The sequence below is a fragment of the Chamaea fasciata genome, unplaced genomic scaffold (genome assembly GCF_029207755.1).
Source record: "Chamaea fasciata isolate MVZ Bird 193981 ecotype frontalis unplaced genomic scaffold, bChaFas1.0.hap1 SCAF_7, whole genome shotgun sequence".
Classification (NCBI taxonomy): domain Eukaryota; kingdom Metazoa; phylum Chordata; class Aves; order Passeriformes; family Sylviidae; genus Chamaea; species Chamaea fasciata.
In genome coordinates, this window is record NW_027094092.1 from 13800404 (window position 1) to 13824423 (window position 24020).

Below are 24020 nucleotides of genomic sequence, written 5' to 3' on the forward strand. Positions count from 1 at the left end.
GCAGGGCGGAAAGGTGGAAGTGATCGTGGGCAGGCGGCGAGGCCAGCGCCCGGCACGGCCAGGGAGGGAGAGGCGATGGCAGGGAGCGGCCGGCCGGGGCCGGACCCCGCCGTGGGGCGAGGGGCGGTGTCCGGTGGGCACCGGGGCAGGGCCGGGGGCGGGGGGCGGGTGGCGGATAAACCCCCCGGCCGCCCCGCCCGGGAGGGTGGGATGAGCTGTGGGCGTAGGTGGCGGCCGGAGCTCCGCGGGAAGCCGCTGACGTCCTCATGGAGACCCGGCTTCTCCTCGGGGCGCTGCTGTGCGCCTGGCTGCCCTCGGGTGAGTGTCCCGCCGGCCGGGGGATGGTACGGCATGGCATGGCATGGCACGGCATGGCATGGGGGGCGGGCAGGGCAGTCCTGGCCATCACTAACCTGCCCCTGTTGCCTTCCAGTCCTGTGTCCGTGGGGTGCCCGGGCGCAGCTCCCGGCCGACGGGGACCTGCCGCTCCCCAGGTAAGAGCCGGCCGGGGCACAGCGGGGATCTTCCTGGGCTGGCTGGGTGGGTGCGCTGCCCGGTCCGAGCCAACCCTGCTCTTTTCTCCCCCCGCAGCCGAGGCAGCACCGCGGGACCCCGGAGCAGGGGCGGACGGACCGCGGCGGGGCAGGTGAGGATGCGGGGCGGGCACCGCGGGGCCGGGCACCACGGCACCTCACTGGGGAGACCGAGGCACCGGGATGTACAGCTTCTCGCCGGGCAGACCCCGGGAAGAAAGTATCCAGGGCTCATGAGGCCTGATGAGTTCAGGTGGCGCCAGGTTTCCCAGCGCCGCTGCCTGGGGAGAGCCCTCTGAGGGGGGGCAGGCGTTGCGGGACAGGGAGATGGGTGTTCTGGTTGGCATCAGCATGATGCCATTCTCCTATCTTGCCAAAACAACGGATCTCGCTGCTGTAAATTGCTGTGATACCATCCGTATTTTGGGTTGCTGTTCTAACCTTGGTGATTCTTCAGGACTTGCCCTCGAGTGTGTTTTTTATCCAAGCCACGAGGACTGTCAATCCTGAACGAAAGTTTTGTGTTAAAGCAGCGAGAGAAGGTTGTGTGACTGTATCTAGGGCTTTAGCTTGTTCAAGAAGTTGTGTTGTACAAAGCATCCCTGCTTGAGAAAAACCTGAAGTCTGGTCTGGCTCATCAGCAACAATTGCTTTGTGGGAGCCTTTTTGCTTCTCGGTAGAGGTAAATGAACTGGCAGTGTTGGGTCTCTACAGCTCAGCACTCAGGTTTTTGGATGTGGTTTATCTTGGCAACTCGACTGTGTCACTCAGGGCACGCTGCTGAAATGTAATTAGGGTGCGTGGCTCTCACTCCCTTTTTCGAGGGTGGGAAAAGGAAGGATTGCTTTGTAGTCCTTGTTCGTGGCTCCTCAGAGGGAGTCACCTTTCTCCCTGCTTTCTCCCTGCTCTTTCTGGGAGAAGCTCAGCAAAGAAAAAATGTCACATATCTGCAAACCGGTAACCGAATCAACCACCAATAATAGTGAATTCTCCTGGATTTAGGTTCTCCCACCAAGAATTCAAGATATAGTAATAAATTTTTTTGTTTCTTTCTGGGCTAGACTACTGAGCAGAAATCGTCAGTAAGAAGTATGTTTAGGAGGAAGGAAGAAGATAAAATATTGGAGTCTTGAGAACACTTTTTACTTTACAATGGAGTTTTTTGAAAAGTTTATAGTAAGCCAATACAAAGCAATGATCTTTCTAAAAATGGTAGATTTACTGACAGACTGAAGAGACTTTTAGGTGTCTTGTTTATAGCTGCTGATTTCTTTGTTCTTTCTGAAAGGAGTCTGGAATGGCAGTTTATAACAGTTCACCTACAACACTGTCCTTGTCTCGGAACAGGAGAATTCACAGTATGAAATGTGGACCATCCAGTAAGTTATTTATGTTTCTACATAAAGTGACTTCTCTTGTCCCTGATTTTCTGCAGTGTTTAATCATTCTTGGGAAGAAAAAGAAAATCCTAAAATAGCTATTACAGGCCTTAATGATAATGAGGCTCTACCTTGTTTGGTCTCAAAGGTACCCAGGAGTATGGAAATTTGTCATGGAGTTTCACCTAGCTTTAAGTTTACACCTGGTTCTGGTTTGATAATTTGAAAGACTGTTCCTAACTGCAGGTTTTGTAATAGTTTTCAAAAAGGTAATCTTCTCTTATAGTGGTATACCTGAAAATGTGGATTGATGTTTAGATACCATTTAGTTGCAAGTCCTGTACCTTTTTTGTGCTTGGAGATTGTTTGTTTGTTTCTGCTGAGGTAACCTGCAGATGCTTTTTGTGTTTAAGATCTATGGGTTAGCAGGATAAGATCCTTTTCACCACCAGCTTGCAGTGGTGAGCATTTGCTTGAGGAATGTCCATCTTTGGTTTTTTGATTCATCTTATTTTTAGAAGTGAAGTGGACAGACTTAAAATGTCTTTGCTAGAGGGTAAAGATTTTCTGTGTTGACTCTGAGAAAGGTCTGTGTCATGCTTGCCTTGTACAAAGGAGAGGAATGAGGCAAAATAGTTCAGAGTAATTCTAGTTAGTGATGCAAACCCTCTAGTTTCTCCTCAGTATGCCTCATTGCATTGGATGTGGGACCTACCTTATAGTGAATAGTGTCAATTTGCATCCCAGAGCTTTATAGCCCAAAAGGCAAGGTGATGTTTGGAATGGACTCATAAATTGTAACTAGGGTTTTGTCAGTTCCAAAAGCTTTTACTGTCTTTGATACATACTGCTTTCAGAAGCTTTTGGGGAGTGTGTAGCTAAACATAGAGGAAAAATACAGGAGTTTAGAGAAGCGCAATATTGCTCAAATAAAAACTATTACTTATGAATCTCTCTCCAGTGTATGAAAAAAGATCATAGCTATATTGTGTATGATAAAATCGCTTTAGAAACCAAGCGCTCTATACTAATTAAAATTCCTTAGTTTTTGAGGATTGCACCATCTTATTGACCAAGAAGTTGTTATGCCTTTTTTTTTTTTTTTAATACTAAATAAAGCAACTTAAAAAGAGAAGATATGCAGATCATGCTGGGAAATTTGTTGTCGTAATAATTGTTTGTTTCCCTGGGTTTAGTCTTTGCCTAGTGAAAATTGCTTTAATTTGGTTTCATTTTTTGCTTCAGATCTGGAAAAAAGCTTCTAAGATGTGTTACTGCTCAAGTAACATAAAGCCACACACATAAACCCTTTGCAAGACTTCTATTAAAGAGCTTTTGTCAAGAGTTTATGTGCAAGTTTGTTTCTTAAACAGGCCTAATATTTAAGAAATGGGAGAACAAATGTGGAGCTAGGGAGAACAAAATATTTACAAACGTCTCATGCTAACTCATCACACTGCTAAGCTTCTAAAGGAGGATGTGGTTATGATGGCAAGAATTAGGTTTTATTGGTCTCTGCAGGTATAACAGTACTAAGTTTTTGTTTCCTTTCTAATTTGTATTTCTGTGAGGCAAAACTATTCCATATGGGTTTTCCATTTCTGATGTACTTGTTTTGGAAAGGTGATGTTGTTGAAGACACACCTTAAAAATCATCAATGATTGCCCATACTTGAAGGCAAATAAAATCAGCATTATTAAACTCTTTTAGGCAGTGGAATACATAGGCTTGGAAGTTTCCTTTTTAAATCACAGTAGAGTGTGTGGCAAATCGAATCCAGTGTTTTCTGTGTGTGAAAGACACATTAAAAAACAAAACAAAAAACTTGATCTGCTTTGTACAGTGCTCCTAATACTTAGAAAAATAGTTTTTCCAATTAATTGGTCTCTCCAATTTAATGAGAGATCCAGGCTGCTATAACTCTGCCCATAGAGTGGGATTTGCAAACATCAGGGGATTTATGAAATAATAAACCCTCTTTGTTTAAAAACCTGAACAAATGGAAACCCAAATCAATGACAAAAAAACCCAAACCAAAACAGCAAGGTAGACTGTTAGCTGCTTTCTCTACTTTAGCAATGTCTCTAAGAAAATGATTTTTTGAAATAATTCTAGAACTGTGATTATAATGAAATTATATGACAGTCAATTCTTCTTGCAATACCAGTTTTTCTTTCATTCTGTAACTCTATAAAGATAAACCAATATGTTGTGTGTGGAATGAGTGTATGACTTCTGCAAGAGATCTCTTTACCTTTTTGTTGTATTAGTCAGTTGAAGGCATTTCAGAAAGTGATGTCATGTCTTATCTGTCAATGGAACAAAAAATTTGCTGTAGCACAAGCAAATGCCAAGAGAAAAGTTCTGTGTTAGTTTCTTGTAGCCAGGGAGCAAAGGATTTGAAATGTGTATCAGAATAATTGAAGTTAATGTGTAGTAACTGTTAAACTTTTAACTTGCTTCCACACAAATCCTATTCATGCAAAATTAAAAACTAGCAAACAAATGTAAAAAACCCCCAAGCCTGAAACAGGGAACTCCTGAGCTAAAGCATATTAAGAACCTGGGACAGGCAAACCAGGTTATTTCTGGAAGTATTCAGGCTACTGCTGAGAATTTCTAACATTCTAAGCACTACAAATTTTCTTGTGTTGAAATGCCGTAGCAGGCAGGAGTCATAGAAGATACTTGTCCCTTACAATGTGTGCTTGAGAACTGATTTCAGGAGACGTACCAGAGCAGAAAATATGCAGCTAACTGGAAGGCTCTTGGAATTGAAGGGTTAAAATTGCATCCACCTCATTTGCCTCAGAATCCCAGAGAGGAGAATTTTACATCCTAGAGCTAGGAGGAACTTGGCCCTGGGCTGTATTGCATCCTGCCGAAGCCTGTATGCCAGGGAAAATCTGTGCCACTGCAGGCAGGTGCTTTCAAAGACTGTGAAATTGAAGGGTAAAAAAGAATGCAGGAAATACTTGTATTAATTCTCCCATCGCTGAAGGAACACCTAAAAACTTGCACCTAGAGAAACGTGCAGAAATTAGAAATTATGCAGAGTTACAAAAGAAAGAATTTCATGGATGTTGACTGAAAAAATTTAAATATTATATTTTAAGCATGTATTCTACTCTTTTATGTGTGATCTAGATCTGATTTAGGTTTCTTACAAATTCTTATCCTGATCTGCTTTGCTTTTTCATCTTTCCATTCAAAAATAAAATTTGTTGATTTTTAAAGAATTGGTAATTTTTGTACTGTGATTACTTTCAGACTCTTCAACTGAAGTACTCTTCAACTCTTGCATAGCTCCTTCAAAAATGTGTAATTTTTAAAGAATTCTGAAATTTATAATTCCTGTCTATTTCTGTAAATGACTCCAAATTTCTAAAACTGTTTGGGTCAAAGTTGATATCTAGGCAGAATAATAAGAATTGAAAGCATGGGCTGGATCTTGTATCTATCTTGCTTAAGGAAAACTTTATTGCTTCAGATCTCTAAATTAATCTTTCATACTTAAACTTTTCTGTCCAAGTGAATCTAGTAATGAATACCCTGAAAGGAAACCTGTGTCTACTATTTTGCATTAAGCATTTTTTTTTCGTGCTGTATCTTAAATTGTAGAAAAAGCAGTAGCAGCAGGAAGTACTTAACGTTTTACAGAAAAGTACTTATAGGATGGTACACATCAGATACAAATCTTCAGGAATTCATAGTGTACTGGTGATAATGGTGTATTACTGTGAGGCCCAACCTGAGCTCATTTGTCTTCATGTGATAATTAAAGCAAAAATCAAGTATTTCCAAATGGAAGTTTTCTTGAATGAAAGTGAAAAAGCTTTAATTTAGATGTCTCTTTGATTTAGTATCTTGTCTTTTGTGTGGAATACATAGAGAGGATTTCTTTCCTTGTGATCCAAGAGCATTTCTTTAGTGACTCTATGTCACTTCATGATGAAGGGCTCCACACTATATAAATTATTTATTTTATTCCCAATGAGTGTGTTGGATCAGAAGACCAAATCATGGATGAGCAAGTCAGGACATAGAGTTCAAATGGAACTGAAATAAATTCAAGATATTTTATGTATTCATTGGAGAAGAAATAATAGAAGAAAGCAGATAAAGCTAAGTGTGCACCATATCAGAGATGCAAAGCCACAAAATATATTGCATCAGTAATAATATTTCAAAATAAACGTGTATTTTGATGAAGATGCAAGATGCCTTTGAACATCTATCATGATGCTGCTAAGGAATGTCTCTGTGTGAAACTTGGACACTGCTCTGCAGAACCCCTGCAGTGATGTGGACTGGATTACAGTCACACTTTGTCAAAGGCTGTGATAAATAATGGGCTCAAGGTTCTGCTACTGCTCATAGAAGAATTTATCAGGGGGATGAACTGAAAAGGAGATCCATGTACTCAAGGGACTAAAATAACCCTACCCATGGGGCTGCAGCCTAGTCAGTAATTACGAGGGGTTAGAGTATTTAAGCTGAGAACAACAGAGAAGAATTCACACCTGTGTTACAGGCTGATCCCAAGTCTTCACCTTATTTGATAAAGAAGGAATTTGAAGCTGGTTGCTTCATCACAGCAATGGTGGTATTATCAGGGTGATCTGCAGGTTCTAGTGGGAGCACTAGTTAGAAATGCCATTATTACTTGTGTGAGTCAAATCGTGCTACTTAGGCCTACTATTTTCTGCTAGGAAAGTCTCACCAGTTTTCAGTTTCAGATTCCAGCCCAGTGCACTCAACTGGCATAATGTCAAAGGGAAAAGAGGAGCTGAGGAGTTTTTAATAGGTGTTGCTTTCAGGTTAATGGAGGACAAAATATTCTTCTGTAAGTTTTCCTAATTTTAACTTTCAGTTAGTCTTGATGGCTTTTCCCTTTCTGCAAGTATAAAAATGTTTCTCACATTTCTGTAGGAGAGATAAACTTTTGATATGATCATATGGGTTAGCCTATTTGGACAGCTCATATTCCTTTAATGACAAAGATTAGAATGAACCCCTTGTTACAGGATATTTATTCTGTATACTTTAGGAAGTATTTCTGTGTTAATGGAGCAGAATGTGATGATTAAAGGAGGCCACATTTACAGTAGAAGGAGCACTAAATGTGATCTGAAACAATGCTGCTTTCCTCTTTACCTGCTTAAGGATAACTAATGTTTGCACACACAGCTGTTCTATGCAGTGTAAGGAAAAACACTTAACAGTCATGTTAAAAGGGATATAAACAAACACAACAGCTAAGATGATCGTATTTTTTCAGAATCACACACACAGAAAGAAGAGATCTTCATAAAGAGGAAAATGCTTGTTATGGAGTAATTTGACTTTTTTTGATTCAGGTTTGACTAACACCCTTTCTGTCTAAAAGAGAGCCAAGGGAGGTCCTTCACAGTGCAGCAAGGGTCCCCAGGTCAGCTGACTGTTTACACAATCTGAACAAACACGGCTTGGAGCAGGTTACCTGAGCCATGCTTAGAGTGGAATCATTCAACTTGAAACATCAAAAGGGGGCTAGCTTCCTCTACAGCTCAGAGGAACATGACTTGCAGCCTAATTGCACATTATTGTGACTGGACAGGCAGCAGCGCATAATCTGAGAGAAGCAAAGAACAGAGACCAGAGCTCTGGTTACACAGGTCTCACAACACTCAAGATGAAAGAGATCAATGTCTGCCTGTCTTGACAAGAGGAACAGGCTTTTGCATTATTGACAAGATTGGTCACTGTGAGCATGTAAATGAGATGGCTCAGTCAGTGTAGCTAGGGACCTTTCTGCATGGTGCTTGCATTATTTTTTATTGACCTGACACTGGCCAGGCAGGGAAAGGAGCAGGATAGTTTGGCTAGCAGGCAAAGAAGCATTGCCTTTTACTTTTGCCTTTTTACCTGATTTGTTCTTTTAAACATGGCTTTTTTTTGTTTGTTTGTTTTTGGTGGGTTTGTTTTTTATTTTTTTTTATTTTTTTTTGGAAGGTGGGAGACTGCTTGTTGAAACCAAGGGGATCAAAATTAATTTTTTGGATATTTTGAAAATGTTTGAATAATTACTTACTATTTATAATGTGATTGCAAATGGAAATGATAATGGCTTGATGTTGAAAGGGAGTAAGTTTAGATGGTGAATAATAAGAAATTATTTACTATATGGGTGATGAGACATTCAAATAGGTTGTTCAGAGAAGTGTGGATGCCCCATCCTTGTAAGTGTTCAAGGCCAGATGGGATGCCGCTTTGAGAGACTTGGTCCAGTGGGGTTGGAGTGAGGTGATCTTTAAGGTCTCTTCCAACCCAAACCATTCTAGGGTTATTTTTCAAGAATGATGTATTTTTAAAGATGCCTTCAGTTTGTATCTTCCTGAAACAGTTTCTTCTGAGTAACTTGTCTGCTTTCTGCAACAAAATAATCAGTTTGTATTCTAAAGTTAAAAAAAAAAAAAACCTACTATGATTGCATAATAATAAATTATTAAAATTAAAATCCTTTCCTAAAAAAAGTCATAGGAGCAAATACTAGAAAAATAAGTAAATGGATCACAATTTTTAAAAGAAGATGTAATCACAAAGTTTAAATTTAGTAACAGGAAACTTTGTTTCTGCCTGTGCGCATTTTTCTTTAGACTGTGAAAACTTTTGTCATATTTTGATAGGGATCTTCAGAGGGAAAATAGAAATTAAAGGACACCCAAAGAACAACACCTCCCTCCCCCAAGCCCAGACACAAACCTGTCATTGCAAGTCAGGGATCTGTGTCTTTATGGAAAATGCTTGTGGTTGGTGTAGTTAGAAGCCGTGAGATGGGAGGAGGGCAGGCAGGTAAAGATACACAGCTGGGATCAGAATATATGTATTTCTAAGTTAGCCTGCTCTCATCCTGGCAGAGCTTACCCACAGGGTGCTACTTGTGTGTGGATGTAGACACTGGGCTTCCTTGTGGTACAGTAGTTGTTCACTTCCTCTGTTCATTGCTTTGGGGACTAAAAACACGTCAGACTAACAGATGTCACAGACATTTTGATTTGGCTTCTCTAAAGGTGCAAAAGATTTCTTAAGCTGGCTGTGTAACTCGAAGCTTTCACACTATGTTTCATTTTTGTGGGGCTGGTTAGATTCTCCCAGATGCTTTAATGCTAGGTTAGCAGCTCCTGTCGTTCTCAGAGTTACATTCAGTGAAAGAACTGGGTCTTCAGAAAGAAAACGATCAGAATTTTTTTTTTACATGCCTTGTTTTTTTCCCACTCAGATTCACTTACATGTTTTAATGGAGGTGAGTGTGTCTACAGAGAGCTGTGCAACTGCAGCCGATTTAATGCGACAGGACCGAGATGCCAGACAGGTGTGTAAAGAGAGAAATCTGACTGGGTTTCTGGGACTGCACTTGTGTTCCCACAGCTACAATGACTGCTCTCTGCCTTAAGGTTCCCTTCATGCTGTAGCACCTTCTCCTTCCTCTCTTTCATGTCATTATATTTCACAGCATGTTGCATGCACTGCCCCATCTCAACTCCTGTATCAAAAAACTAGGGCTGTGTCTCAAGTGACTCTCCTTTTGTTAGTGTATAACACAGGTGCTGAAAGAGATCATATATGCAGGACATGGGGCCAATATAATTTTGAAACTTTTGATGGACTCTATTATTACTTTTCTGGGAAATCCACATATGCCCTTGTGAGACACACTGAATTAGATGAACAGAGCTTTTCCATACAGGTAGGGAATGGTACTTCTACATTCTTTTGAACTGTTGTTGTGCATATTTATGATGTATTAATTTAAAGAGATTAAAAATAACTTGAGATGATAATAGGGGGTTGTAAAATTGAACCTAGATGTGATTTTAACATGATGTGGGTTACCAGGGACCATAGCATAGAATGTAAATGGCTGGAATAAGACTGATGTGTGTCTTTCCAAGGCCTGCTTTGTTCACTCAAGGCTGTGAAAAGACCACTCCGTGACCATGTCTATGGAAACACTGCTCAGTTTTTTCCACAAGAGGGGACCAAACTTCTTGTTCCCATGCTGAGTGCAGATTTGGGGGTTATAGTTCTGTTATGTGTTTATTACAAAGAATTTGATTAAAACATTGACTTTGTGATTTTATTTGGCAGGTGAATAATGATCCTGAATGTCATTCTTCTCCTTATTCCTGCAAAAGGTCCATTAGTTTATTCTTTTCTGGAGATGAACAGATAAAGATGAGCAGCGAAGTCACGTACAAAGGATTTGGGTAATTGCAGTCATGTTTCTAATGAAGCTGTGGTTACACTGGAATTAATATCATGGTACCATTTTGATAACAGAGTTGTAAACTTATTCCTTGATAGGCTGAGAAAACATCCAGACTGCTGGTGCAATAATTAATTTCCATTTACAGAGTAGTGTCTGAGAAAGGTGATACTTAAATAAATGGTACATAGAATTAAGTATAATCATTGGCATTCATGATTTTCGCTATTTGTTATTTGCAAATTCATCTGGTTTTGTGGAGTTATTCAATATTTACATCAGGGATTTTCAGTTGTATGAGGAAAGCATCAGCAAGTAATTTGTTTTTAATGGTTACATTTAATAATGTGATATTATTTTTGCTTCTGTGTGTTGTGCCAGAGTACAATTACCTTATGTTATTGGAAACTTACACATCCAGAAACTAGCTGGATACTTCCTGGTCAGGCACCAGTATGCCTTTACCCTGGCTTGGGATGGTACATCTGCAGTGTACATCAAAATGGCACCAGAGTACCTGGGCAAAACCCACGGACTGTGTGGAAACAATAATGCTATTCTGCAGGATGATCTGGAGACTAGTTATGGTGAGTATTTAAGATACTAGCTGTTGTGAAATGTGGTGGGTTTTGGTTTTGGTTTTTTGTTTTGGTTGGTTGGTGGGCTTTGTTTGTTTGTTTATTTGTTTTTTGGTGACATAGATTACTTTGCTTAGTTTCTGTTGTAATGCTGATTGAATCTAAGATGGGTGACTTTTGAAAAGGAAAATATGATATGGAAATACTTCTGCTGAATGATATTTAGTGAAAAGGACCAATTTCAATATAGGTGGGGCTCTAGGGAAGAAGATCTCAAAGCTGTCTTACTCAATTACCTACAATGGTATTTGTATTTCATTTTCCTGGGACCTGAAAGGTTAAATCTGTTTTTAAATATTCACTGCCCTTCTAGAAATTTTGCGGCCTGTTGAAGCCCGAGGTACTGCTTTTGGAAATAAATCAATAATTAGTAAATAAAATTAATAAAAACTGTCAAATCCTGTTTGATCTGGCCTTTCATATGTGCTAACACTTTCAGAAATCATCAGTGATCTTTCAATGTCAGCTTTAGACACTTCCAAAAGGCTTGGATTTCAGTAAATAGTGAGTGAAGAGATCTATAAAATGAGTAAGAAAAAAGCAGGAGGAAAAATCAGGTCCCTTGAAAAGTATCTCAAGTGAGGCCATAAAAACTGTGGGAAATCATTGCTTTGGGCTGTTTAACTGTTGGCTCCTCCTCTTTAACTTGAGGATATTTCTGTGGAGCACCACTTCAAAGCTCAGAGTGGATGTGGCTTCCTCTGTTGTTCATGCATTCCACTCAGTTTCAGAAAGCACCAGCCCTGCACTGTTAACAGTCATTACCCCCACTGGTACTTTGCTCACTAAATCGAGTTGTTTATACTAAGATCAAGGGGTCATTTCCCCAGAGACTTTTCCCTCTCCTCTCACCTTCCTCAGCGTCTCCATCCCTTAAAGCTGCATTTGTAGCACAAGTGGATTCACTATGCATGAGCACCCACTTGGCTTGGGGAGCAGTAGTAGTAAAGATGTGGCAAGATATGTATTTGTGGGTAATCCAAGCAGTGATCAGTATCACATGTCCCAGGTGGATAATAATAATGATGGATTTGTTGGTTTAACCCTAGTATGGACATTTCTACTTAAATAAGGGTCACACCTGTGTGTGGCTACTTCAGACAACCATTTTGCACCATTGCAGTGACCTAGGAATGCCCCGTCTTTCTTGGGTTTTAGAATGAATCCCTGTTGGGAACTTTTTACAAAGTAGCAGCATAGACCTATGTATTATTATTTTTATTCAAGCTTTTCTTTCCTTTATTCCATTGATGGACTAAGGCAGGCACGGTCCTTCTCCCTTAAATCCATTCCTTGCCAAATTGCTTGAGTAAGCCGCTTTCTGCTATCTGAGAGCCCCCTTCTGTAGTTCCTTTTAAAAGTATTTTTGCCTTCTTGAAAGGACCAGATTGATTTCAGCTGATTCACTTAGTAGTAGGAAGGGTTAGATGTTCTCTTCTTGATGTGCTTTGGTTTTTGAAATGTTTTCCTGGGAAATCCTATAGAAACATGGTTGTTCTTTTAAGTCACTGTGTGACTCTGTGTATGTGTGTGTCTTGTCTAGGAAAACTGACAGATGATGTAACAGAATTTGTAGAGAGCTGGCAGGAAAATCCTCCACAAGGAACACACAACTGGGATAAATCTCTTCTCAATGAGCCACCGTGCCTGACACAAAGCCGTGAATCTCTGCAGGTTTGGATCAACACAAAAGGGTTATTGCCATAGCTGGTGATTCTAACTGGAGCAAGAATTTGACTTAATTTTAATTTTCAGTGAATAACTTGAAAACTTTTAATGCTTTGAAGGAGACTGGAAATAGTCCCATCTTTTATTGGGAGACATTAATTAAAACGCTTGCTGCAGCAAGTCTTCCCTTGTCCTCTCATCACCCCACTGCCCCCTGCCCCCCTTTTATTCTGTATTTAATTCCTTATCTTTTCAAATATACTGTCTGCATAGCAGCCAATAGAAGTGTTTGACTATGACGTTCAATGAGTGACAAGTTGTAAAATATGGGATTATTCTAGAACTTATCCATAGGAAGGATAGAAAGAATCAGGGAGGCAAAATCAGAGTCAGAGCACAGTTCATTTGCCAATGTTTAAAAAGAGAATTATTGTTGCCTTTTTCCAATACTTTGAAGTAATTTTGCCTTTTAATTAGTATTTTCAGGATATAACCCTTAAATTAAAGTGCTTTGAAACTAAAGCAGATGCCGGCTATGGTTTATTTCTGTTGCTTTTTACTGTGTAATTCAATTAAAATGAAGGCTTTTTTCAGGTCATCTTGGCTTAGTTGCAGAATTATCTGTGCCCTTTTTGGGGAAGGGATATGTTTTACTACCACGGGTATGACCTTGGATAAAAGATTCAATGTTATGGAAACTCTGATATGAAACATAATGTGTTGCTAAAGACTGCTTCTATTTGGTGAGAGAAAAGTGATTCCTAGACACAGACAGATGTCTATTCTGATTTTCCACAGCATTCTATTTTATTCTGCTTATGTTTATTATTGAAAACCTCATTACAATAGCTGTCTCTTTCATTTCAGAGGGCATATGCTCTGTGTAATATCCTGTTACATCCCCCATTTAAACAATGTCATGAGTATGTGAGTCCTCTTTCTTTTATGGCAAGCTGCACAAACGATCTCTGCATGTAAGTGAATTTTTTTTGTTGATTCCAAAGCTGTTATAAAAAAACCATCGCCCTGCTATCATAAGAATGAATTATAAATGTTAAATTAACTGTTCCGTGACTTTCTCTGCATGCACGTTTTTATCTGACATTGTTTTGTTATCTTGCTTTTCTCACTTGTTCTAGTTTTACTGCTGTGGAATGCGGTGGGGTTGTTCCTGATTTCTTTGGTATAAGAATGACCAAAGTCAGGCCCAGATATTTTCCAGTTGTGTTAGTCTATCCCTTGAATATTTCATCTGTTTTGATTCTGAGTATGCAACATCTTTAAGTGCTTTCTGCCATATTGAAGCCTTCTTGCTATAATGAAAGTCATAGTGGATGGGTCAGTTTGGCTTCTGCAAGCTGTATGGTACCATTGAAAAGAGGAATTTGATAGGCATTTGAATTTATGTTAACATTTCATAACTTGCTGTACTCCTGGTCTGAGCAGTTTTGACTAGTCAAATTAAAAAAAATAAGACAGCTCAGGAGATAATTTCCATTTCTTGTACCCTGGTGGCTCACTGGTAGAAATTTTACACTTGAAAGTTTTCTGCAGGATCTTACTCCTTCTGTAAAAATCAAGACCTTTATTGAAGGCTCCTTATACTGCTGTACAAGGATTTATTCAGTCTTTTGGGGATTTATTCAGAAAAATAATGTCAGGTCTCAAATGTATCGACACTTATATTGATGAGCTCTCTTCAAGGGTGGCAGAAAGTTTTTATCCTTTTAAGACTTTTAACCTAGTCCAACAGCACAGTACTTAGAACATTATGAAAGTAGGTTCAACCAGCATGGATGAATGCAACACAGGAGCATTCATGAGGTTGAGTGTGTGTTTGAATGGAGGTACAAAATAATATGTCACTTTTTATTTGTGTAAGGTCAGCAGCTGATGACGCAACTTGGTGTCGAGCACTCACTGAGTATGCCAGAGCGTGTGCCCAGGCAGGAAAGCCACTCCATGGATGGCGTGTGCACTTCCAGCAGTGTGGTAATGCCTTTGCTGTTGCACTTGGAAATGCTGCTTGGTCCATGTATTTTGAAAAGGGTGCCTTTCATAGTTTTACTACTTCCCCTTTCTCAATTTTGGTCTCATATAACTCTTGATGAAGCTATTAAGTGAGTCAGACTCACTTCAAGGCTACAAAAATGCAATGGGTTTTCTCTTTGATATGTGCAGTTTATACTGAATTTTTTTAAGGAGTAAGCTTATTACAATGTGATTCTTTAAGCTTATTAACCACTTTTATTTTCACAGAGCTACTCTTTCAAATATTGCCAAAGTCTTTATGGCTTTGTGATATATAAAATGTGTGTCACTAGTTTTAAGAATAAATTTAAATTGCACTTGCATAAGACTTTATCTTACAAGTCAGATAATGTAAGTTTGAAAAAAATTGTCTAATTTGTTCACCTGCCTAGAACACAGGACCAAAACTGTTCTGTCATCCATGACAGCAGATTTCCACTGTGGTTCCAGAAATCTCTGTTAATGGGTGTCCTGACTGTTTCTGATAATGGTCTGAGAATCTAAATAGCTCTACTGTGCGAAAGTGTAATTTAAGATTATTCCTTCTTAATGCACCTTTAATGGAGAGAACGTGAATATGTAAATATGTATGAATCCTCTGTGTGTTAGGAAAGCCATTGTTTTACAAAATGTTTATCTAGAGACCAGCTACTCAACTGACGAGATACATAACTGAAAGAAACACACACAATCCATTTAAGCCCTGCGACAGGAGCTCTACACATTTTCATTTCTCTGCCTGTTCCTATATTTCAGTCATTACCTGTGCTGAACCCTTGACCTACAGTGAATGCATCAACTGCTGCCCTGTTTCATGTCACCAACAATCCCAGTGCATTGGCAGTGAGCTTCACTGCATTGATGGCTGCTACTGCCCCGATGGTGAGTTTGGCGTCTCAGGTACACACCTGATTCCATGCAGCATCCACACAGTTCCTCCCCAAGTTTACTTCTCTCTTGGTTTGGAAAGACAGGTATCTGCCAGGGAAAGCTGGAGCTCCACTTGATATGGAGAATGTAAACCGCTTCCCTCCAAATTATTTTAATTTTGTGATTGGGGTCTTTCAGGCAAAGATTTTGGAAAAGTAATAATAGCTCTTTACTAGGAGTATTAAAAAAAAAATACAAATGTAGTAGTAGAAAAAAAACAAGAAAACAAACAAATGAACTAAAATCCTAGAAACCCTAGAAGTATGACCTGATACCCTGTTGGACAGCGTGCTGGAAGCAGACCAAATAAATCCTCCTGGAGTAACAGGTGTGGTTCTGTTGGAGTAGAGATGATCTTCTAGAAGGGTCCAGTGGTAGTGAGATGGGTTGTGTCTTCCTCTGGAATCCAGTGGAAAACAGGCTGCCTTGCTGTTTCCGACTCCCAGTTTTTATCTAGGTAGGAATGCTTGGCTCTTCCCACTGGGTGGAGCATCTCACAATGGAATGATGTAATTTTATCTGTTCTGTGATGAGCATTAATGGCCCATTAACAGCAGATATATCTCCCGCAGGGAGGATGGGTCATGGAAGAGATAAGGAACATTGCTCCGCCTGGTTTTAACAGCTGGGCCATAAACAGAAGGCACCTGTCCCCTCCCCCCTGGAGTTATGAGGAATGGGTTATACAAGAGAGAAAGAAAACACCTCCCCGGCCGGTTTCAACAGATGGAAAATAGAACACACATTTTTGGTTATATATTGCAACCCAAGATAACATCCTTCTATGACCTGATAAGGTTAAAAGGAGGTTCTCTTTATAAACTGAGTGGGTAGCTGACCTTGTTTTCCTTACTGACAACAGCCTTTTCCTCCCTATAAAAAGTAGGGATAGGTTTCAGCTAAGATCCATGTTCTGGCTGTAGAGCTACGCAATTTCAGTGAAAAAGAGGGTTTGCTCTGTTGTTACAGGGCAGGCATCCTCCTCATTGTGGTGGTTGCTGATTGATTTTTGTTGGTTTGGGGAAGATTATTTTGGTGGCTTGGGTTTTTTTTATTGTATTTTTTTCCTGGTTAGGGTGCTTAGAAAAGCTCAAAACCATGAATTAAAATTCATTCCTGTGGCCAAAACCAGGTTTTGATTCTGAGGTTTGTAGATTGTCATATGATTCTGGCAAGTGAGGTATTTAGCAGTGTGGTCTGCAGCAAAACTTTGACCTCATCACCAAAACAGATATAGATATCTATCTATTGATATGAGTTTTCTCCTAGTTATTGGCTTCTGTTGACTACAGAATTCTATCTAAAAGAGGACAAAGAAAGTCATGCCATGGATTTTCCAGTCCTTCCTCTTAAATGTACCCTGATTATTTATAAGTTTAATCATATTTGTCATAAATTATGCCTTTGATGGTTTGGTTAAGCATTTTTTTTTTCTTCTGGTCCCCTGGTCAGAAAAGAATAATAACAATTATAGTAATAATGAGAAAAAAGGCAAAGAAAAAGAATCAGTAAAATGAGGAGCATAGAGGAAAAGATTTGTAAATGTGTTAAAAAAATAAGTCAAAGGGACTCAAAGCAGAATGGGACTCTATGTTTGGGTTTGTGATTTTCTGTGTATGTGGTTTCCACTCCCTCCCACCCAGGAACTGAATATTTGTTATTTGCACTATGTTTATTGTATCTCAAGAAATTTCGTGACTTGATCCCTGAAATAAAATTTTTAAATATAATTCAAATGCACTTCTTTTGGTGAAAATGACTAATGAATATTCTAGAGATTTATTATACATGAATAAGAATTGGTGGTGTTTTTGAATCTGATTGTTAGTACTCTGTCAGCCATTGTCATGGATATTTCACTTTTTTCTTGTTATTTTTGTTTCTTCCAGGCTTAATTTATGAAAATGAATTGTGTGTTAAGCCTATGGACTGTCCTTGTGACTACCATGGAAGTTTCTTTGAAATGGGTTCAGTGGTTTATGAAGAATGCAATAACTGGTAATTTTTCTTGTTACATTGTGAACCAGATCCTTTAATGATCATAAGAAACAGCTTCTTCAAGGCCTATTTCAGTTAGAAATTGGATAAACTTGATAAATGCTCACTGTTTCTACATAAAAAATGGTTGTTCTCTGTATGTTTTGCGATTACGGAAAAGATAAACTATTAAGCTATCAATGTAGAAGAAGAGAAAACTACAAATATTGCAGAGAATACTGTAATATTTAGTGCTTTTTTCACTTTGAACTCCCTTAAAAAGGAAAAGAATCTAGAATTCAAAATCTTAACAGGAGAACTACGCTGACTTTGCCTCCTGTTTGTGTTGTCTCACTTGGACATAAAGATCCTAATGTAATTGTGATATTAAGCTGCTGTTTCGGACTTTCTAAGTTAATTTTCTGAAGTGGAAAGAAAAATTTGTAGAAAGAGAAAGTGCTTTTTATTTGGATCACCTTAACTTAAGAAAATGGATGTGCTTGCAGATGTGCAGCTTTTTCTTCTCCCCAGCAATTCTTATCTTTAAAAGTCATAAGATTCATATTGCTTGTGTTTATTCTTTTTATTGTTACTAGTCCTTAATTTTTCTAATGGTTATTAAGGAGCTAAAAAGAAATGATAGGGATACTGGATGCATGGATGAAATTTCACGTGATCATGTCCTTATGATAAGCTTCCAGTCACTCAAAAGACAGTGATAACTCTGTTGTAACCTTTTGTAAGACTCAAGACACTTGGTGCTCATCCCATACAGAAGGAATCCAGGAAGAACCACTGAGGGACAGCTGTGTATAATTCACAGAATAAAAGTTTGAAAACTTTGTTTTGATTTCAGCACCTGCATTGGAGGAAAGTGGATCTGTACAAATTTTACATGTCCAGGTATGTCTTGAATACTTAACAAACTTACTTAACAACTTAACAAAATCTTTAATTCCTAACTGTTTGATAGCTCAATTCTTACTTCAGTGAATATTACTTTTAGATTTTAATATGACATTTCATTATGTAATTTGCATTTTTATTTCAATCTACACACTCAGTAGATTACATATTAAAAGTAGATTACATATTAAAAGTAGATTACATATTAAAATTTATCTTATCAGTTAAATGTGTTAATGTTTCTGAAAATCAGTTTTAAGAGCCACAAATCAAATGCCCTTACTATAAGGATGACAGATATTATTGCCTCCTTCTAGGGGAGGAGCTGTTCAGGTATCCTGGCCTGGCATCAGATAGGAACTCCATAACAAAAGCAAGGAAAAGTTCGAGTTCCTAAATGTGTTCCTAATAACTGGTTGTAATAAAAATACGGTTTTATGAATTATAGAATGTAACAGAGTGTATGAATGCTACAGCAGTAATAATTGCAGAGGGTATGCTGTCTTTGCTACGTATTGAGGTGTATTATTTATTATGTTTTCCAGCTGACTGCTCAGTTTCAGGAGACACTCACTTCATGACCTTTGATGGGCGCAGATACACTTTCCAAGCCACCTGCCAATATATCCTGGCAAAGAGCCGCACATCTGGAATGTTCACTATATCCCTGCAAAATGCTCCTTGTGGACAGGTGGGACTTGCAGCCTTCTTGTAGCATTTATATCCTGAAAGGTCTATTAATTGAGGGGAAAAAAAGCATTTAAGAAGAAAAGCAAGCTACAAGCGTGGGCATGTGTATAGCTGATACTAAGGGTGCTATGAAAGGCTATTCTAAGGATGGTCCTATTTTATATTTGAAAGTTTCTGATGCTGTCCACAGGCATCATCAAATATTTTGTCTGCCTTATGTCCAAGACGCATTCTTTCCTTTATTTTTTTATGTGCATTTCTGAGCATGTATTTAAAAAACTATGTGTGAGGTATGGAACACTGGTAAGGTTTTTGACTACAGAATTTCATTTTTTTCACAGTCTTGATAGGGCTTATATTTTTCAGGAAGTTATGTCAAGATAAAACAGATCTCAAAAATACATACATGGTATGGGAAGTGCAGGTGACTGAGCTTAGCTGTTTTCTGGAATCAGGCTTTTCTCACTGAGTTCTACATGTGCATGTAAGGGCAGGATTTGGCCCACATTGATATTAAAGTCATGATTACCAAGCTGCTGGACTCCCAGTTGGAGAAGGAGTTTGTATCTTGGCCAGATTTATGTTCTGTCTCCAATGGTCTACTGTAATAATTCTTATTTAGAAGCAACTGTAAAGACATTTGAAGTGTGTATCACCTTAAATATGACTTTGCTTTAATTCTAGACCATCTATATATGTTAGGCCCACGTTATTATATAATATCACATAACATCAGATTTAGCGCCATTGCTTTGTACTTCTGTGGAGGTAACTACATTAGGTTTCTTTTGTGTTCTAAGTAAATGTATGATTCTATAAGTCCTTTTATATTAATGATTGCAGTCACTCTTCTCTGCAGTTTCTATTGTTCATGCACTTGAGATTTCCTTGGGGAAATGAAATGGTTATATAAGTTGTGATGCACTTTCTAAAGGCATATTTCAGTAGTCATTTTCTATTTCTGTATTTTAACCTACTTCTCTGGATGACAGAAAAGACTTCAGTAGAAAGTTAGGATAAAGTTGCAGTGACAAGTTTATTATAATAGTAATTATTTATTTGCAGTCCAGGTAAGAGATAGGAGACTTGAGTGCAGGGAGTTTCCTCATCTCAGTGATAGAATTTGGGTGGTAAAAAAAATAGCTTAACCGGATAGAGACCAAATACATTTTGAAGTTTGATGATTCACAAATAAATGTGTCTCCTATGATTCCTAGGAGAAGCATATCAGGATTACAGGTGAGATACGTGACAGGGCCTAGAAGCTGCCGCTATTGAAAAAGTGGATTCCTGGGTAGCAAGTAAAATTGCTGTATAACACTCTAACAGTCTTTAGCTCTTTGACATAGAAGTGTTACAATGAGGGCTGTGGGAAGAACATGCACATTTAAAAAACTTGTAGGCTTTAACTTCTGTGTGCATTATGCTTGTGATCCTGCTAGTATTTGTAGTTTATCGGAAGATTGAGGCTATTTCAAGATGTGTTTGGTTGTTGTTACAATTCCCCACTTCAAGTGCATATTTTAGTTAGCTTGGTTTTATTTTAGCAAGTTGGGTTGGCTTCATTCTGTGCTAACCCTGGAATCCTGAAGAGCTGATTAAGTTAGTACCATCCCAATGAAAAAAGAAAAAGGAGTAGCTGTGAAACAAAACATAAGCATGGGCATGCATCTGTTCAGTCACTGTCATGGTTTTAGAATTTTGCAGAGTCCAAGATGCTTGAGAAAGGTGGTTGTGCATAGTATTGCTGTATTATATTGTGGAAGCAAAGCAAAGGACATCCCCAGAGAAACTGTCCAGGCAACTTTTTATCAAAGGGGAGTTGAGGCCAAAGTGACTTCTTGCAGCAGCTCACAGCAAGGTATCTTGCAGCCTGACCTGTTGAAAAGCCCATCAACAGAGCAAATATCTGTTATGGTAATGGGCAGAGTATGCATGTGTGTCTCATTCCCTTGTGTTAGGAACACTTCTCTCTGTGTAAAAAAACAGACAGAATTGTGCTTTTTGGTTATTGTGGGTAATTTTTGTTGGGGAAAGTGATAACCAAACTAGTTGGCTTTCTGCCACCCTGGTGAGACTGCAGAGTGCCTTGCAGTAACTCTTGCATTCTTCTTCAGCCTGACTTAGTAACTTTGCCTAATCTGTCTCTGTGTCCAGGTGGTTTGTAGGTGAAAAAAGATTCTCTTGACTTTTACTGTATGTTGGGCTTCATACTTCACCTAGCCTTTAACAAAGGTAACCTGATCAGTCCCTAATAAGTATAGATTTTCCAGAGGTCTGAGTAAAGCATTCTGGATGTTAACAATCAGGCGGGTAATCAGAGGATTATGGGATATGTCCCAGGGCTACGTGCTGCTAGTTTAATTATCAGTGTACAGGTGGTAAGAGAGTAGTGAGAATGTTTTTTGTAGTATAATGCAAGAATGTGGGGCTTCAGTGCAGCTATTCAAGTGTCTAATTATCAACCAGCTGGTACAACTTGGCAGAAGAGCTGCTTTTCAGTTCCCCAGGCACCCTCCATTTTCTTTTTTTTCCCATTTATTAAAATTAATGAATTGAAATGGGAAGCTAAAAGATTGGTAATGTGGAATCTCATATTTCTTGATGGTTTGAGATTTTACATGCTTCTTTAAAAAAGCCTTATCACTCCCATCTCATTCAAGCAGACTAGAAAATGTGGAAAGAAAATACTTGGGGAGATTTTAGCTTTCTGAATCACAAAGAATCCAGTCATCCTGAGCCTTAGAGTTGGTGACATAAACAGTCATCAGGCAACAAGTTATTTCAAAACGATGTGAAATTTTGTTTAAGCACTTTCTGGAAGGAGAATCAGTCAAGTGATCAGCACAGCTTAACCTTATCTGAGTTTCAGGTGACAGCCTCACTGGCTTTGTAGTTTGTATGATGAGAAGGTCTTCTGAACATAGAATTTTTTTTTCTAAGTGCCTAGTGAGAGAAATGGCCGTCCCTGTGAAAACACCTGCCAAAAGCTGGCAGGGGCAGTGCTGTGAAAGAAACAGTCTATTGGAACAGAGGACAATTGTCAGGCAGAATTTCTCCTTCAGTTTAAGCCTGAAGGAATAATAAAGCTTTGTGGCTACTGTGGAGTAATGTATATACTATGGAGGGTTGTATTCTTGGTTCACCTCTGCTCTTCATGCCACCCACCTGCCATTCTTTTATTTTCAGCTTTTTAAAAGACCAACAATATTGTCAATTTGTAGCCATTGTTACTGAATCAAATGCACAGAAACCTAATTTCTTAATAAAGAGGCAAGACAGCATGATAAGCTACAAGTGCATGGGTTCACAAGGCACATATGTGTCTTCACTGTCACTCCAGGAGAGCTGGTTGAGCTCATGAAATATCTCCAGTTAATTTTATAATTTCTTATTTTTGAGTTTTCTCATTTTACCTGCTAGTGAAAGATCACTGTTACATTATTATCTAGAGAGAGGGAAATTCTGCATGTAGTTCTTAATCTTTACACACCACTATGTGTACTTGTGTCCATGCTATTTGAAGAGCTGAGAGATGATCTGCTCTGCTTCTAGTCCAGCATCTGGAAGAGCCACAAGGTACTTACTGTCCAGAGACCCTTGCAGCTCCAGGAATGGTTTTCAACAAGCAGGGCAACACTTGCCCAGTATTAGACAAGTCCCAGTGAAAGTCAGAGAGTTGAATAAAAGTGTAAATCTTTTGAGCTGAACATTCCGATCTCTACACCGTGAATGGTGCTATTCACCGTATAATTTTGATCTTCATGCAACTATCCAAAAGTTACCTTGACTATATGTTTTTCAGTGCCTCTTTCAGCACTGAAGATGCTTAAAACTATACTGTTTCATAGTTAGTCATGCCCTCATTGGAGGCAGTGGGACTAAACAACGCAGCCTTCTACACCTCTGGTGGTTATTGCTTGGCTGCAGCACAGTTCCCGATCCAATCAATGTCGAATTTTCCTAGCAGACCTAGACTGCTCTTTGACCAAGTGAATTCAGACATGTCTGTGTAAGTTTTGGCATCTAAGACTGTTTTGAATTTGTGCTCAAAATGGTGTTGATGAGAGAGATGTTTTTGTTGTGACATTCAGACATCAAAGACACGTAACTGAGGTGAGAGTAAAATGTACAAATAGCATGACAAGAGTGGACGCAATTTTTGTCATTGTTCTGGAATAGCTTTTAAATAGTTACAAGGTCTTGCAGTGAAGGAGGCTGAACAGAAGAAACTGGTGTTGGGTGCTTCCCTCTTTCATCTGTAGATGGCAGGGAATGAACAGTCTCTTAGCTTTATCCAGCCACACTAAGCCAGTGTCTCAAGCCGTAATAAAGAGATTTGAGTGTAGTAGGAACATCAGAAACCTAATTTCCTTTTAGATCAATGAGAGAGTAAAATGTAGACTGGGATTCTTATGTCTTTTAGCATGTAGCAAGGTCAATGCTGACATGGGGAAGTTCAAGTCATCTCCATCCACCTCTGTGCCTGATTCTCTTTCGTAGAACATTTCTGTTTTTAAAAAATTAAATAGTGATCAAATTCATCCTGTTAAGAAAAATCTGTCAATCTACTGTAATTAATATAATGCTTTACCAGGCATTCTTTCCGTATTGACACTGGAATCCAAAGTACCTGTAGTTACTCTGGAAAGTGGAAGTCCTGTCCTGAAAGTTTTTACTGTCACTCACTTCTGCTAATCACCTCTTTGACTTATTTCCGTGTTACTTAATAGAGGTGTATTTGTTGTAGATTTCAGTTAATTAGCTGCTTCTGATACTGTTGACAATTAAGTTTCAGTGAAGAGTGTGGGTGTAAAAAAAGTAAATAGGTTTGGTCTAGGATTTTTTTTTTTTTTAGGAATGTTTCATCCAGACTGCAATGCAGTATTCCTACTCATGTGTTTTTCCATGTGACATTTTGACTTGGAGAAGTGAAATGCAAATAAGAATAAGCAATAGTAGCAGCAATAAGCCAGCTGGGTCAGTTGGGTGTTGTGATGTTATATGCTGGCATGATGC

At 39.0% G+C, this 24020-nt stretch overlaps 1 protein-coding gene across 1 annotated transcript in view; it reads left to right on the forward strand.

Moving 5' to 3' along the window:
- Positions 1–266: 266 nt before the first annotated feature.
- OTOG (otogelin) overlaps positions 267–24020 on the forward strand; it is a 93430-nt gene continuing 69676 nt past the window's right edge. The window contains exons 1-15 of the mRNA XM_066187638.1: positions 267–318; positions 434–494; positions 592–646; positions 1822–1912; positions 9175–9267; positions 9488–9642; positions 10044–10162; positions 10543–10748; positions 12343–12473; positions 13335–13441; positions 14350–14459; positions 15255–15380; positions 17318–17426; positions 18262–18308; positions 18857–19002. Of these exons, the coding sequence (XP_066043735.1) occupies positions 267–318; positions 434–494; positions 592–646; positions 1822–1912; positions 9175–9267; positions 9488–9642; positions 10044–10162; positions 10543–10748; positions 12343–12473; positions 13335–13441; positions 14350–14459; positions 15255–15380; positions 17318–17426; positions 18262–18308; positions 18857–19002 (1608 nt within the window). The remainder of the gene's footprint in view (positions 319–433; positions 495–591; positions 647–1821; positions 1913–9174; positions 9268–9487; positions 9643–10043; positions 10163–10542; positions 10749–12342; positions 12474–13334; positions 13442–14349; positions 14460–15254; positions 15381–17317; positions 17427–18261; positions 18309–18856; positions 19003–24020) is intronic.